Genomic DNA, 17,131 nt, shown 5'->3' on the forward strand with positions numbered 1-17,131 from the left:
TGATTGTTTAGCAAAAAAGAACATCGGGTAAATCGTGCGAACATGAGCTTTTGTGACACTTGAGGGGTGCACAAATGTGTTTTCCCAGGTACAATCCCTTCCCCCAAGTAAATTTTAGAGTATGTGAAGAATCTAGAAGGAAACATACAATACAAAACTAATTAAACTATCTTCATTAAGATTTTCGAAGGAGTAGCTAAAAACACAATGCAAAGCAAAAGAGCAGAAGTTGACTTACTTGAATGAACAGCGTTTGCATTTCCATATAGTGCGCCGTGCATCCATCATAATACCGGGAGGTAAAACTGCAGATGATGTTCCAGACCTTCCTTCATCTTTTTCTTCTTTTTCATCGCTTGTCTTGTCGCTTATTTGGATATTTTTCGCAGAATTGAGTGCCTCGGCGTTCACTGATTGCTTCGGATTCTTCTTTCTCTCTGAAAAATTACTGGTTATTTTGTTTGCCATTATCGGCACTTTAAATGCTACTGAAAAAGCCTCTCTGTCAGAGATTGAACAGGGAGTCGAACTACAAATTTCGTTAACTTATATTTTGAAAAGAAGAAGACGAGCCCAATCAAAATCTTTAGTTAGTGAACTGGCAAAGTGAAAAAATTAACGGAAGAGTCAAATACGACTTATTCTTCTTCCTCTTTCATAGACAGCGCAGTCACGCTGCCTAAGTAAAGAACAATGTTGGCATAAAGTATTATTTTTTTTTTTCCTTTAGACCAGGGCACTTCATATCGAAGGAGCTGTCGTAGAAACTTCGAAAAGGGCTCATTCGATTGGAAATTGGAGTGGCGTGTGCCCTTTTTAATAGTCGAAAGTGACTGGAAGGCAGCTAACAGCCCTTCCACGCCCACCATTTCCCCAAATGCATCCAATCAAAAATTTGACATAGCCATTTTGTTCGGCGTAGTTGATTTCCAAATAGAAAATATATTTTTGAGGAGGACACTTCCCCACAGCCGTCAGGGAAGGGGTTTTAATTTATTCCCTGGGGGCATATAAGAACGATGTTGGCACAATGTATTATTTTTCTTTTCTTTAGAGCAGGTTACTTCGTATCTAAAAAGTTGTCATAGAAACTTCGAGAAGGGCTCATTCAATTGAAAAGTGGAGTGGCTTGTGCCCTTTTAATAGTCGAAAGTGATTGTAAGGCAATTAACACCCCTTCCACGCCCACCATTTCCCGAAACAAATCTAATCAAAACTTTGAGATAGCCATTTTGTTCAGCGTAGTTAATTTCCAGATAGAAATTATGTTTTTGAGGAGGACACTTCCCCACAGCCCTCAGGGCAAAAATTGTAAGTTATGCCCTGGGGGCATATAAGGTATTTATAGAGAGCGTTGTCGTAGAAACTTCAAGCAAGGCTCATCCGATTCGATATTCAAAGGGCTGGTGCCCTTTTTACTAGTCGAAAGTGATTGGAGGTCAACTAACCAACCTTTCACGCCCACCTTTTCCCCAAAGACATCCAATCAAAATTATGAGATAGCAATTTTGCTCAACGTAGTTGAAAGTTCTGAATATTAAGTCTTTGAGGATGACAACCCCCACAGCCCTAAGAACAAGGGTTGTAATTTATGCCCTGGGGACATATAAGTTTTTTTTGAAAGCGTTGTCGTAGAAACTTCGAAAAGGGCTCATTCGCTTGGAAATTGAAATTGCTAGTGCCCTTTTTAATAGTCGAAAGTGATTAGAAGGCAACTAACACCCCTTCCACGCCCACCATTTCCCCAAAAAGATCCAATCAATATTTTGAGATAGCCATTTTTTTCCACGCAGTTGAAAGTTCTGGAAATTATACCTTTGAGCAGGACATCCCCCCCCCCAGTCTTCAGGACAAAGGTTATGAGTCATGCCCTGGGGGCATACAAGGTTTTTATTGAAATCTTTGTCGTAGGAACTTGAAAAAGGGCTCCTTCGATTGGCTAGTGCCAAGTTCAAAGGGCTAGTGCCCTTTTTAATAGTCGAAAGTGATTTGAGGGCAACTAACCCCCCTCTCACGCCCAAGTTTTCCCCAAACACAGCCAATCAAAATTTTTAGATAGCCATTTTATCCAACGTAGTTGAAAGTTTTAGAAATTAGGTCTTTAAGGATGACAACCCCCCCCCACAGCCCTAAGGGCAAGGGTTGTAAGTTATGCCCTTAGGGCATATAAGGTTTTTATAGAAAGCGGTGTTGTAGAAACTTCAAAAAGGGTTCATTCGATTGAAAAAGGAAAGTACTAGTGCCCTTCTTAATAGTCAAAAGGGGTCGGAGGGAAAGTAGCTCCCCTATTACGTCCGCCATTTCCAAAATCTATCCGATCAAAATTTTGAGATATCCATTTTGTTCAAGGTAGTTGAAAAATCTGAAAATTTGGTCTTTTAGAATGATAACCCCCCCAGAGCCCATAGTGCAAGGGTTGTAAGTTATGAACTGGGGGCATATAAGGTTTATATAGAAAGTTGTGGTAGAAATTTCAAAAAGGGCTCAATTGATTGGAAATTAAAAGGGCTAGTGCCCTTTTTAATAGTCGAAAGTGAGTAAGGAGTAATTAACCCCCCTCTCACGCCCACAATTTCAACAAACACATTCAATCAAAGTTTTGAGATGGCGATTTTTTTCATCGTAGTTTAAAGTTCTGGAAATTATGTATTTGAGAATGAAAAACCCCCCAGAGCCCCTAGGGCAAAGGTTGTAAGTTATGCCCTGGGAGCAGATAAGGTTTTTATAGATAGCGTCGAAAGTGATTGGAGGGTAACTAACCCCCCTCTCACGCCCCTCATTCCCCCCAACACATCCAATCAAAATTTTCAGATAGCCATTTTGTTCAACGTAGCAGAAAGTTCTGGAAATTAGGTCTTTGAGGATGACAACCCCCCCCCCATCCCTCAGGGCAAGGGTTGTAAGTTATGGCCTGGGAACATATAAGGAATTTATTGAAATATCTGTCGTAAAAACTTGAAAAGGGGCAAATTCGATTGGAAATTCAAAGGGCTAGTGCCCTTTTTGAAAGTCGAAAGTGATTGGATCGCAACTAACCCCCTCTCACGCTCACCTTTTCCCCAAACACATCCAATTCAAATTTTAGATAGCCATTTTGTTCAACGTAGTACAAGGTTTTGCAAATTAGGTCTTTGAGGATGATAACTCCCCCACAGCCCTCAGAGCAAGGGTTGTAAGTTATGATCTGGGGGCATATAAGATTTAATAGAACGTGTTGTTGTAGAAACTTCAAAAAGGGCTCATTAGATTCGAAATTGAAATGGCTAGTGCCCTTTTTAATAATTAAAAATAATCCTAGGGCAACTAACTCTCTCTTACGCCCACTATTTCTTCAGATAAATGCAACCCAAATTTTGAGACAGCCATTTTTTTCAACGTTGTTGAAAGTTCTGGAAATTATCTCCATGAGGATGACAACCCCCCACCTCCCTCGGAGCACGGGTTGTAAGTTAAACCCTGGGGGCATATAACGTTTATTATAGAAAGCCATGTTATTTTTGAAAGTCGAAAGTGATTGGATCGCAACTAACCCCCCTCTCACGCTCACCTTTTCCCCAAACACATCCAATTCAAATTTTAGATAGCCATTTTGTTCAACGTAGTTGAAAATTTGCAAATTAGGTCTTTGAGGATGATAACTCCCCCACAGCCCTCAGAGCAAGGGTTGTAAGTTATGATCTGGGGGCATATAAGGTTTTTACAGAAAGCGTTGTCGTAGAAACTTCAAAATGGGCTCAGTCGATTGGAAATTGAAATGGCTAGTGCCCTTTTTAATAGTTGAAAATGATTGGAAAGCAACTAACCCCTTCTCACGCCCACCATTTCCCCAGACAAGTACAATCAAAATTTTGAGATAGCCATTTTTTTCAACGTAGTTGAAAGTTCTAGAAATTATGTCTTTGAGGATGACAACCCTCCACAGCCCTCAGGGCAAGGGTTGTAAGTGTAGCCCTGGGGGCTTATAACGTTTTTTTTATAGAAAGCCATGTTGTAGAAACATCCAAAATGGCTCATTCGATTGGAAATTGAAAGGGCTAGTGCCCTTTTTATTGTCGAAAGTGATTGAAGGGCAACTAACCCCCCTCTCACGCCCACCATTTCCCCAAACACATCCAATCGAAATTTTTAGATAGCCATTTTGTCAAACGTAGTTGAAAGTTCTGGGAATTATGTCTTTGAGGCTGATAACCCCCTAGGAGCCCTCAGGGCAAGGGTTATAACTTATACCCTGGGGGTATATAAGGTTTTTATAGAAAGTGTTGTCGTGGAAATTTCAAGAAGGGCTCATTTGATTAGAAATTGAAAGGGCTTGTGCCCCTTTTAATAGTCGAAAATGATTGGAGAGCAACTGACCCCCCTCTCACGCCCCCTATTTCCCCAAACACATTCAATTAAAGTTTTGAGATAGCCATTTTGTTCAAAGTAGTTGAAAGTTTTAGAAATTACGTATTTGTGGATGACAAAACCCCCAGAGCCCCCAGGGCAGAGGTTGTAAGTTATGCCCAAGGTGCGTATAAGGTTTTTATAGATAGTGTTGTCGTAGAAACTTCAAAAGAGGCTCATTTAATTGGAAATTGAGAGGGCTAGTGCCCTTTTTAATAGCCGAAAGTGATTGGATGGTAACTAACCCCCCTCTCACGCCCACCATTTCCCCAAACACATCCTATAAAAAGTTTGAGATAGCCATTTTGTTAAACGTAGTTGAAAGTTCTGGGAATTATGTCTTTGAGGCTGATAACCCCCTAGGAGTCCTCAGGACAAGGGTTATAAGTTATGCCCTGGGGGTATATAAGGTCTTTATAGAAAGTGTTGTCGTAGAAACTTCAAAAAGGGCTCACTTGATTGGAAATTGAAATGGCTAGTGCCCTTTATAATAGTCGATAGTGAATGGAGAGCAACTGACCCCCCTCTCACGCCCACTATTTCCCCAAACACATTCAATCAAAGTTTTGAGATAGACATTTTTTTCAAAGTAGTTGAAAGTTTTAGAAATTACGTATTTGAGGATGACAAACCCCCCAGAGCCCCCAGGGCAGAGGTTGTAAGTTATGCCCAAGGGGCATATAAGGTTTTTATAGATAGTGTTGTCGTAAAAACTTCAAAAGGGGCTCATTCAATTGGAAATTGAGAGGGCTAGTGCCCTTTTTAATAGCCGAAAGTGATTGGATGGTAACTAAACCCCCTGTCACGCCCACCATTTCCCCAAACACATCCAATCAAAATTTTTAGATAGCCATTTTGTTCAACGTAGTAAAAAGTTCTGGAAATCAGGTCTTTGAGGATTACAAACCCCCGAGCCCTCAGGGCAAGGGTTGTAAATTATGCCCTGGGGGCATATAAGGTTTATATTGAAAGCGTTGTCGTAGAAACTTCAAAAGGGCTCATTTGATTGAAAATTGAAAGGGCAAGTGCCTTTTTTTATAGTTGAATGTGATTGGAGAGCAACTAACGCCCCTCTCACGCTCAACATTCCCCCAAACACATCCAATCACAACTTTGAGATAACCATTTTGGTTAAGTAGTTGAAAGTTCTGGAAATTAGGTCTCTGAGAATAACAACCCCCCTCACAGCCCTTAGGGTAAGGGTTGTAATTTATGCCCTGGGGTCATATAAGGTGTTTACAGAAAGCGTTGTCGTAGAAACTCAAAAAGGGCTCATTCGATTGGAAACTAAAAGGCCTGGTGCCCTTTTTAATAATCAAAAGTGATTGGAAGGCTTGATATTTTTATAGTAAAGATCGATGTGGGTACAAAGTTTTTTTTTTTTTTTTTTTTTTTTTTGACCAGGGCACTTCGTATCGAGTTGTCGTAGGAACTTCGAAAAGGGTTCATTCGATTTAAAATCGAAATGGCTGATGCCCTTTTTAGTAGTCGAAAGTGATTGGAGGGCAACTAATCTCCCTCCCACGCCCACCCTCCCATTTGCCCATTATGTTTAAAAACTAAATGTTGTCTTAAGATTAAATCAAAATGCACTGTGTTCATGCTAATTCTCAATATGGTATCTCGGAAGTATTTCAAAAGTGATTAAGGATATGATTGTCAAACTTTTGCGGCTGCTGCCACAATTACAACTTAGCCATCTAATAATACCTCGTGTGTATCCAACCTAATAAGGAAAGTAAAGAGTTTTCTTCGCAAATTGTATCAAGTTTTCCATTTCAGGTCAACTAGAGGAGGTATGAAAGTAAATTCAACACTACTATTTGTGTCCAGATTTTTAAAAGGGTGTATGTTGTCAAAAATTGCTGAAAATTTTTCTCCAGTATACAAACTATAAAGTCTAAAAAAAAACAAAAAGATTTAACCTATTATTTTCTTTTTCCCTGAAAAGAGTATGTCAATATAAAACGAACAGAAATTAATTAAAAAAAACTGTTTCCACAAAATAAGTTTTTCAAAGAAAAGTAAAGAACTCCATTAAACAAAAAATGAGCAAAAATAAAATCAAATAATTTACCAAGCGTGAAACTACCACAAATCAGCATCGATAAATAAATGAAACCCAAAAACGAACAGAAATTACAATAAATAACCGAGTCTGTTATGGTCATTTCAGACCGAGTCTGAAATGAATGCACATCCTCAGTTTAATATACATTTACTGATATTTAGTAAGCAAAATGTTAATATTATTTGATTTATTAAAGTTATAAAAGTATTATAGTTTATATATTTTCAGTAAAGTGCAAATTATGTTCTGGCCTTGAGAAGACATAGTGATTTTGAGTCCTACTTCTTTTAATTTTTGCTTGTTCTGTCTTTTACTGAGTTATTTATGGTAATTTATGTTCGTTTTGGGTTTCATTTATTTATCGATTCTGATTTGTGGTAGTTTCAGACTTGGTAGATTATTTGATTTAATTTTTGCTCATTTTTGGTTTAATGGAGTTCTTTACTTTTCTTTGAAAAACTATTTTGGAGAAACAGTTTTTTTAATTAATTAAAACAGAAGTCGACGGGGATCCTTAGAATTTTCAATCTGGCTCAGTGAAGAAAATTCATATTTCTTTAAGAAATTTTCTACGCTTAAACTTTTCTTTTATATTCAATTTTTTTTCTTGTTAACAGCAAAGTCATTTTAATAATACATATTTAATAGTCTTAACATGATCAGTTTTGCAGGACAGAAAAAAAGGAAATTACTATCTCCCTAGAATTTATCCTAGGGACAATTTTTATAATTACAATTTTTAATTTTATAAAAAAGTTATAATTGTAATTATATAATTTTTTGTAATTATAATTTATAGTTATAATTTTACCTGTTAAACCTCTAGTTATGGTTTAAACACAGCGGTAATTACCAAGATACACATTTGTGTCACTGTCCCTTTTTAACTAAAAAAATACTTTTTAAATCGAATAAAGAATGCGAGACCGAAGCAGCTAAAACAAAAAATTGGATAAAAAATGGTGGTGTGCAATACAATCGAAGGATTTATGAAGGAAATGAATGATTTGCGAAGCATGCAAAGATGTGGTTTTCAGTATATTTTCTTCCTAAAGAAAATATTTTCGATGAAAAATTAGTTAAAATAAAATAAATAGTTGGATAAAGAGTTAAAATTTCAAGAAATAAATTAACAAATAAAAAAACTGCTTAGAGAGCTTCTGAATTTTTCTGTTTTTTCAGATAATTGAGAAAAATTAGCTTTTTCTTTAATGTTTCCCATATGAAGCAAATACTAAATTACAGATATCTTTTATAATTTTTCCATTTATTAATAGACAAAATGTGACGCCTGATCACTTTAACCCGTTCTGTCCTCTTTGTTTCCATATTGCTTCAATTTTCTTCAAAGAATATTCTAAAAATAAGGTATGCCATGGCCCTAAATAGACAGCTCCCCACGTTCTTGGAGCCATTAAGGTTAAGTAAAACGAAATGCTTGTCTATCAACTAAAACGTTGTTAAAGCAACAATTCCTTTTTTAACCGTTTCCTTTTTTAACTGACATAGCCACTAAAAACCCGAAAGAAGAGGGAAAGGGTAAATCCTCACCTTGAAGGAAAAATTGAAAACAAAATTAGACTAAAACACACTTCTTATTATTTTACCCCCCCCCCCCCCCCCGCTTCTCATTCGACTTGTGTATACCTAATAATTCATTCGAGCATACAAATATTACTTATCCGACAAGACCGATTACTTATCCTTAGCATTTCACGAGGCATAAATGACGTCAGAGGCTAGGAGCATTTCTACTGGAAACGGTCTGAAATAGTTGTCGGATAAGTTACACCTGTAAAACCCAGAAAATAAAAGAAAAGTGATCACAAGTTACATTCCCCCCTCCTCTCATTCGACTTGTGTATACCTAATAATTCGTTCGAGCATACAAATATTCCTTATCAAACAGTTCGTGGTAACGAACTGTAAGTAAGGAGCGACCCGGCTCAATGGTAACCGAAACTCTAAAAAACGGGATTTTGATACCAATAGATACATCAAAAGAATCAGATTTTAATTCTGATTTCAAATATATAAGTTTCATTAAGTTTAATCTTACCCATCAAAAGTTACGTGCCTGAGAAAATTTGGCTGATTTTCGAAAAAAGGGGGAAAGACCCCCTAACAGTTATAGAACCTTAATGAAAATCACACCATCATATTCAGCGTATCAGATAACCCTACTGTAGAGGTTTCAAGCTCCTATCTACAAAATTTTGTAATTTTACATTTTTTGCCACAAGAAACATCACGGTTGCGTGTTTTTTTGTTTGTTTGTTTGTTTTTTTTTTTTTTTTTTTTTTTTTACCCAGGGGTGATCGTATCGACCCATTTGTCCTATAATATAGTTGGAGGGCTAATTGGAACGGAAATTAAAATTTATAGTGACCTTTTTAATTGACCAAAAAAAATGGAGGGCAACTAGGCCCCCTCCCACGCTCATTTTTTTCCCAAAGTCACCCCATCAAAATTTTGAGATAGCCATTTTGTTCAGCATGATCGAAAATATGATAAAAATGTCTTTTAGGATGACTTGATCCCCCAAAGTCCCCAGGGGGAGGGCTGAAAGTTATGAACTTTACTCAATGTTAACATATAGTATTGGTTATTGGGACGTATACAGACTTTTTCAGAGGAGATTTTTTCTGGTAGGTGGGGGACGGAGAGGGTGGGGGGCTATATGGAAGGATCTTTCCATGAAGGACGTTTTCATGGGGAAGGGCCATTGCTATGAAGGGGGCGCCGGATTTCCCAGCATTATTAAAGAGAAAGATCAGGAATTAAAAAAAAAAAAAAAGTTTTTCAACTGATCAACTGATTGTGATTAAGAGGTCATTTTTAAAGAACTGGAAAAAAAAAATTCGAACTATAGTTTAAAGAGCAGGGTATTGACTAGGGGGCGAACCCCCTAATATACGTGTTAAAAATTTATGAATATATAAGTTCATTACGTAAGTTAATTCTAAGTTACGTATATTTATTACTAATAAAAACGTTCGTAAATAAAGTTAAACAAGTTTCGAGAAAGCCATTTAACCAAATATAATATGCAAATTTTGTTTTAATTATTCATATACGGTGAGCCAAAATCAAAACCTGCATTAATTCAAAAACGTTCAAAAATTAAAAAAAAAAGACAAGTTTTTTTAACTGAAAGCAAGGAACGACGTTAAAACTTAAAACGAACAGAAATTATTCCGTATATGAAAGGGGCTGTCCCCTCCTCAACGCCGCGCGATTTACGCTAAAGTTTTAAGTTATAAAAGAAAAATTTTTTTAAAAAATAAAAAAAAAATTTAGTAAATAGCGATGCGGTGTGGAGGGGAAAGCCCTCTTCAGATACGCAAAAAATTATTTTAGGTTTAAGTTTTAACGTCGTTCCTTACTTTCAGTTAAAAAAACTTGTTTTTTTTATTTAATCCTACAAGACCGATTACTTATCCTTAGCATTTCACAAGGGATAAGTGACGTCAGAGACAATGACTATTTCTACTGGAAACGGTCTGAAATAGTTATCGGATAAGTCACACCTGTTAAACCCAGAAAATAAAGGAAAAGTGATAACAAGTCACACCTTCCCCCCCTCTCATTGGCTTGTGTATACATAATAATTCGTTCGAGCATACAAATATTACTTATCCGACAAGACCGATTACTTATCCTTAGCATTTCACAAGGCATAAATGACGTCAGAGGCTAGGATTATTTCTACTGGAAACGGACTGAAATAGTTGTCGGATAATTTACACCTGTTAAACCCAGAAAATACAGGAACAGTGATAATAAGTCACATTCTATGTAAACAAACAATTCAATAATTTTAAAAATGGGTACATATATATATATATATATATATATATATATATATATATATATATATATATATATATATATATATATATATATATATATATATATATATATATATATATATATATATATATATATATATATATATATATATATATATATATATATATATATATATATATATATATATATATATTTGAGCACACGTGATTATTGTTAGCATTTGTTATCTTTTACAGATTATTTTCGGGGAAGTTAAGCTTAGCCAGACAAGGAAGAAGCTTAGTCAGGAAGTCAGATAAGGAGTGGTCGAATGCGCTGTATGTCATTTGAGGTAAGGATAACAAAATAGTAATTACTCACGTTTTACTTCAGGCTCAGGACTTGAAGATGCAGAGCTTGTTTCTCCTCTAATAAGAGACAATGGTGAAGGAACAGTAGCATGCTTCTTGTGTTTTTGCAAACACACATCTTCAGGTTCTTCCGGTGATAAAACTTCTTCTAGCTTCTTCCTTTTCGAAATCACTATTGGTGTAGTCGTACTATCTTTTGCTCCTGCTGCAACACGCATGGTTGTTAAATATTTATCATATTGATCATAATTTCTTTCACCTGACGAGTCAAGTAAAATAAGGCTAGCGGTGACATGAGCTTGATCTCTAAGTGCTTTGAGACGAATATGTTTTGTAATATCCCACCTCCAATTAGATCGATATCTACATTCTGAGCATTCAAATGGCTTCGTGTTGGTATGTCCTACCATATGTACATGAAAACGACTAGCAGTAGTTGCCCAAAAAGAACACGATGGGCATTTGTACACTCTACGTATAATGGTAGGCCCTTCAGCTACGGCATTACAAACCATGCCGTGCCCTGGTTCGGTTTCAAGACCAACAACCGCGTCATCATCCTCGTAGTCTTGAGCGTCAAGATTTCCTTCATTTGCAATGCTTTTACTTGTCTCTTTATTCACAGATATTGCAACGTTACATGTTTTTAAATGTGAAACAAGGTCATTGCGCGATTTACATCTGCGCCGACAAAATTGACACCTACTTGACGTCATTGAGACAGGTCGAATTTCTTCTGGTTTGGGGACTTCGACGGGTGATTGAGCTAGTCTTTCAGCAAGTCTATCCAGGAAAGACATAACCTGGAGCGCCATCTCTGTCGAGGCCGTAAGAGTTTCCTTAGAAGATATTTGATTAATTGGTATCAAATTTGGCACTGGTCGAATTTTCTTCTTCTTTGGCTGGTCAGGTGTCTGAATGGCTTCCACAGTAGTGGGGATCAGTGGTTCAACATTATGTTCACTCTTAGATGAATCAGAATTGGAATAATCCAGGTCCAGTGTTTCCATGTCCGATAATTTTAAAGTTTCAGAATGATGGTTAAAAGTGTGAACCGTTAAACTTTGCTTTATTCTAGCAGTGAAATTGCATTGCTCACACTTGAACATTCCAGTACCACTATGGTTTTTCAAATGTCTATCTAGATTCCACTTGTAAGGGGTCTTGAAGTCACATAGATCACATTTGATCGTGGGCATAGAGTGGTACTTCACATGTTTTGTAAAACGAGCTTTAACATGCGTTATGTACTGACAACGACTGCACCTGAAAATAAATAATTTATTCATGATCATATTGGGTATGAAGTACATGCTTGAACCTAGGTATAAAGTAGCCTCATTCAAGTGTGCGTTTATTGTAGCATCAATAAAGGGAGCAGCCATTTACTTTTTTAAAGAATTTTTGCTATAACTTTAATTACTTTTTTTTAGTTCTTGATAAACTAGACCGTTGATGATTTAAAAACCGTTGGGTTAATATCTGATTTTGTGGCGCTTCAGAGACGGATGGTTTGACAGTTTGTTTGAAAGCCAAATTCTCCATGGTAATGGGCGGTAAGTAAGGAGTAATGCTTCTAAATAGAAACAAAATTCTAGAAAATGGAAATCGGATTACTACATATGCTTAAGACAAACTGCTTTTACCACGTCATGGCTGTATATTTATTTGCTTTTTTTGCACTAAGGTGATCACATTGAACCAGAAGTTCTACTGTCGATTTTAAGTAACAAAAGAGATCGATCCAAAGAAAACAGCCGATTTCTGCAATTTTGCTCCGTAAAGCAATAATTTTGGCCCGACTAAGGGGTCCCTCGAGAACATATTTGAGCAAAAAAAAAAAAAAAAACACGATCTATAGAATTATAAAATAGATTTTCAATTTCGTACTCCCCTCTCCCATTCCTGAAGAAATTTATTTACGGAGGGGGTCGCTACTTCAGGGGTGGCCATTATACTCGATGCATCGTTGCTCGAAATTTAGATTTTATCGTTAGTTAGGGGGTTAAGGGTAAAGGCAGTCTCCTCATATTTCGAATAACCATAAAAATAGAATTAAAGAAGGACAATCATTAAATTCTAAAAATTTCGAATAAAAGAAAAGAGAAATGTTGAAACTTAAGGCGAACAGAATTCATGCTATACTTGAAGGGGCGTCAGGCCCCTTAAACCCTTCCATTCTTTATGCTAGAGTGTCAACATGGCATAGTTCCGTTCCTCTTTTCTTAGTTTGAATAGGCTTTGAAAGTGGTTAATGTCGTACCAGCTGTTAGTTGTTGTATCATGAAAAGTACAGTTGATAGTTCAGTTATGTTCTTTATTAATATTAATTTAAACGACTTTTTCCACAAAATAAGTTTTTCAAATAAAAATAAAGAACTCCATTATAATTAAACCGGGACTATGACCTCTGGTAGAGTAAAATCACCCAAGGTTAAAGAAAAACACACGCAAAAATAAAGAAAAACACACGCAAAAATAAACACGCATCCGCGCCATCTTTTAGGGAAGAGTAAAAAATTTCGTATTTTTAGAAATAAGGGCTTTGATCCTGGTATGGAAAAATAAAATTGATAGGTATGGTACTTTTATCCTGGTATGGTATTTAATGAAATTGATAGTTGTGCTCCTTTTTGGGGTTACTGTGCTCGCTTTCCTAAAATTATGCAAATTTCCTTACATTTATAACTTTAGATGGGTAATTTTAAACGTATTTAATTCCATACCAACGTATACACACTGAGTATTAGTGATGTGGTCTTTAAATGTGAACTTACATAATTCCTTTAATTACAGAAAACGGAAGTTCTTAAAGGACCTAAAATTACACAAATTTAATTTTCTGTAAAACCCTTGTTTCAAAAAGAAATAGTTTGCCCAACTTGCTTTTAAGATTTAATTTGACATAAAATGAGCCATTCGCGTAGTTTTCAAATTCACCGTCAATATGTTGTGAAAAAAAAAACCCTAGATTCCTAGCATTAGTAAAGTCTCATAGTGAATGGGCTTTCGGGGCGTTTAATCTTTGCTCTTAGCTTTCAGATATACTAAATTTGATTAGTTTTCATTTAAGTTTTCATTAAGATCATTAAATTTTCATTAAGGTTTCATTAAGATCATTAAGTTTTCATTAAGGTTTCATTAAGTTTTCATTAAGACCATTAAGTTTTCATTAAGATCGCCTCGTCTTCCCATCCCCCTTCAGAAACGTTTTCTCCCTTTTCCAAGATTATGCAAAATTCCCTACACTAATGACTTTTGATAGGTGTCTTTAAACTTGGTAATGTTTACATATTTGGAATCATCATGAAAAGTAGATTCTTTTGATTAAAATACTGTTAATAAAAAAATTTCTTTGGCTTTAAATATGGCGTCTTTATAATCCGTCGAATTGCAGAAAACGGGAGAGGTTTTTGGGACCCTAAAATTGTGCGGGTTACGTGACTCTATTTAACACAAAATATAATATAGCTTCGTTTCTGTTTACGTTAACTAGAAATAATACGGACAGTTTGAGCAGAATGGGACATTTCCATCAGTTTATTAAAAAAAAGCTCCTGAATATCTGTAAAATTCTGCTTTGAAAGAGGCATAATATGTGTTTTTCATTCCCAAAATACATGTTAGTTATTTTTTACATTTTAAAATTTACATATCAATACATATTCATTAATCTTTACATTATATAATGAGCTATTTTCCGTAGCTTAGGGCCCTTGCCCCAGGGACTAAGAGCATTTAGTTTGCCTCAATAGAAATCGTTTTTACATAATACTCTTTCTCACTGGAACAGCCACTTTGAATTTCAATCCCAAGTCCTGTTTTGCCGCAATGGATCCTGGATAAGAAAAAACAATGAAAGGGAAATCACTTTTGACTCATAGAAAGGGCACTAGAACTCAGAATTTCCGCTCGATAGAGCACTCTTCCAATGCAACTTGACCATAAGTTCCATACGACCAAGCCGTGTGATCGTAGTTTTAGGGGGATGCAGAAGAGGAGAGCTAGAGCCCTTCGATCACGCAGGACTATTTCTGCTCTAAATGATCAATTCCAAATGTTACAAAATCTTCAACTATCGTCAAACGCCTGTTAACTAGACCCTGGGCCTAGAACATGATATTTACAAAATTTGTTCAATTTCATCAAAAAAAGATACTGTCCTTGGGATCCTGAAAGTGTTTGGGACAAAATTCCTTCCCCATCCAGACGCCAATAAGCTATAAAATTATCGCCTCCCCCTCCCAAAAACAATTCACTGATAAATTGTTTCATTTGAGATTGCTCATTTGAACATGTTAGGGCTGTTCCCCGGAATTTTCTTTTCAAGAGCTGAAAATACTCTTGACTAAAATATTTGTAACATCTCAAGTTCAACAATGCATATAAAGTCTATCTTGGTTTATATATGGAATTCCTCTATTTAGTTAATTAAATTTTTGATTTCTATTTTGAAAATTTTGAATGGAATTAAAAAGCGAAAATGAAACTCTTGCTCAAAAATAGTTTTGAAAAAATTATTGCTTCAAGGTTTATGCAACACATATCTGCAATATGGTTCAAATAAACTGGATCGTAATATTTCCCTAAATGTTTAGAATTCTGAAAAACTAGCGCTTTACTGAAAACTGAACTTACTTGAGGTTTAGAGAGAATTAAAATCGTTCACTGAAATTTTCTAGTTCCACTACCGGTAAAGAGTATTGAGAGCCTTATAAATTAGTCTTCTATTTTCTGCTAAGTACTTAAGGACTTTTCCGCTCCATATCGCGTTTTGATGCACCAATTTGTGTTTTCAGTAAAGCGCTAGATTTTCATAACTGTAAAAATTTAGGACAGTATTACGCGTCAGTTTATTTGACCAATAATGCAGATATACGTTGTACCAACTGTGGAGCAATAATTTTTGTCTTTAAGTTTCATCTTTGCTCTTTAATTCCATCAGAAAAACCTATTTTTTTAGTTAATTTTTGTTCGTTTTTAGGTTTAGGTATATACACAATAGACTTTACACAAAGATTTTGCTTCAAGGTGATGAAAAGAAGTCACGTGAGTTTTTGCTAAAAAATGGCACTATACATATATAGGTTTTACTTCACATCCCACTTAAGCTTTCAATAAATAAAAAACATGTATATTATTCTCAGTATCTTTGAGAAGTTGAAGAAGAATACATTGTTTATGAAATACTCTCCTAAACGAAATATATATTCAGTTTACTGAAGAAAAAACTGAATAGCATTAAACGAATTTGAGATGTGCAGTTACTATAATGTACAGACATACATGCCATTACTAATGCATTACTGCAAAGAATTGTGCTTCTCATAAGAAAGTATACTTTCATTATTTTTGCTCTTTGGACTTCTGAAGAACTCAAACCATTTGGTAAAAAAAAGTATCAAAAACGAAAAACAGAAGAGAAAAAAAGTCAGGATTTCGTAAGGGCAAGCTTCATATTAAAGCCTGTATTCATAAGCTGGAAAGTTAAGTCGAATGAAGATAAAATACTATTACATTTATGCTAGTAATGCAATCCAAATTTTTACCCTAAATGAGTCTATAATTGCGTTGAAACAGATACGAAGAAGAAGAGGCAATCACAAGCCCTCATAGTAAAAACCTTTTCGGGGAGTTTCAGGCTCTTTTTTGAAATTCCTATAAATTTCTTTTTGCAATAAATTTTTACTACTGAGATTAAATAATTTATACCATTTTAATAGTTTCCATTTCTAGTTACCAGAAATGGTTGTACTTTGTACCAGAAATGGTAACAATAATAGTTCTGAGATAGCTGCAATTGGCAATTTTTTCACTGGATAGTTTTTTTGTTGTTGATTTTTTTAAACGCGTTTTTAAATTTTGGGTTACTATGGGCTGTGGTTTGCTCTTAGCGAGGTTGTTAAAGGGGTTGATAGAGGTAGCACTAAAAATGAGGGACTGTAAACCTCTGATTATTGCTTTTTGACCATATATATTTGTCTGGTACCATATTAATGCGTTCCAGCATTTCTACTACGGAAATTGCTCAAGAATACCATTTTTGGTGCAACATGACAATCTATGACGGATTTATCGAGACAAATTCACAAAAAACATGTAAATATGATCAAAAGCATTAAATGGTCTATTAGACATCTCTCTGCGATGTTGCAGCAGCCTGCTATTTCTGCTAGTCAGGCCACGATTTACGAAATTTACTAGGGGGATGGGAAAAACAGTAGACAAGACGGCGGACTGTAAAACTCAGATTTAAGGTTTTCAACAATACAGTTTATGATAGCATCCATTTCATGCTGCCTAGACTTTCCACCCTAAGTATGGCACCAATATGGAACTCTATGGTCAAGCCAATTTCGTAAAAAGTAGTTAGATATTAAAACTAGTTTTTAAATGAGACCTTAAACTGCTCTCTATGATTTTGGAGTAGCCTGCTAGTTCTGTTAGTCAGTACACGATTCATACAAAAATGCCGACTGTGATCGTCCTCGATCGGGTATTATTTTTTCAATTG

At 35.6% G+C, this 17,131-nt stretch overlaps 1 protein-coding gene across 3 annotated transcripts in view; it reads right to left on the minus strand.

The window, feature by feature from the left end:
• Positions 1 to 17,131, minus strand: part of LOC148944301 (uncharacterized) — a 149,441-nt gene that overhangs the window by 73,970 nt on the left and 58,340 nt on the right. For all 3 annotated transcript variants that reach the window (XM_089099777.1, XM_089099778.1, XM_089099779.1), the window contains 2 exons: positions 10,628 to 11,883; positions 239 to 437 (listed from right to left, as the gene is read on the minus strand). In XM_089099777.1, coding sequence (XP_088955903.1) covers positions 239 to 437; positions 10,628 to 11,883 — 1,455 coding nt within the window. The remainder of the gene's footprint in view (positions 1 to 238; positions 438 to 10,627; positions 11,884 to 17,131) is intronic.

This window comes from Artemia sp. Qi Xiang Cuo, chromosome 14 (genome assembly GCF_049724085.1).
Source record: "Artemia sp. Qi Xiang Cuo chromosome 14, ASM4972408v1, whole genome shotgun sequence".
Lineage (NCBI taxonomy): Eukaryota > Metazoa > Arthropoda > Branchiopoda > Anostraca > Artemiidae > Artemia > Artemia sp. Qi Xiang Cuo.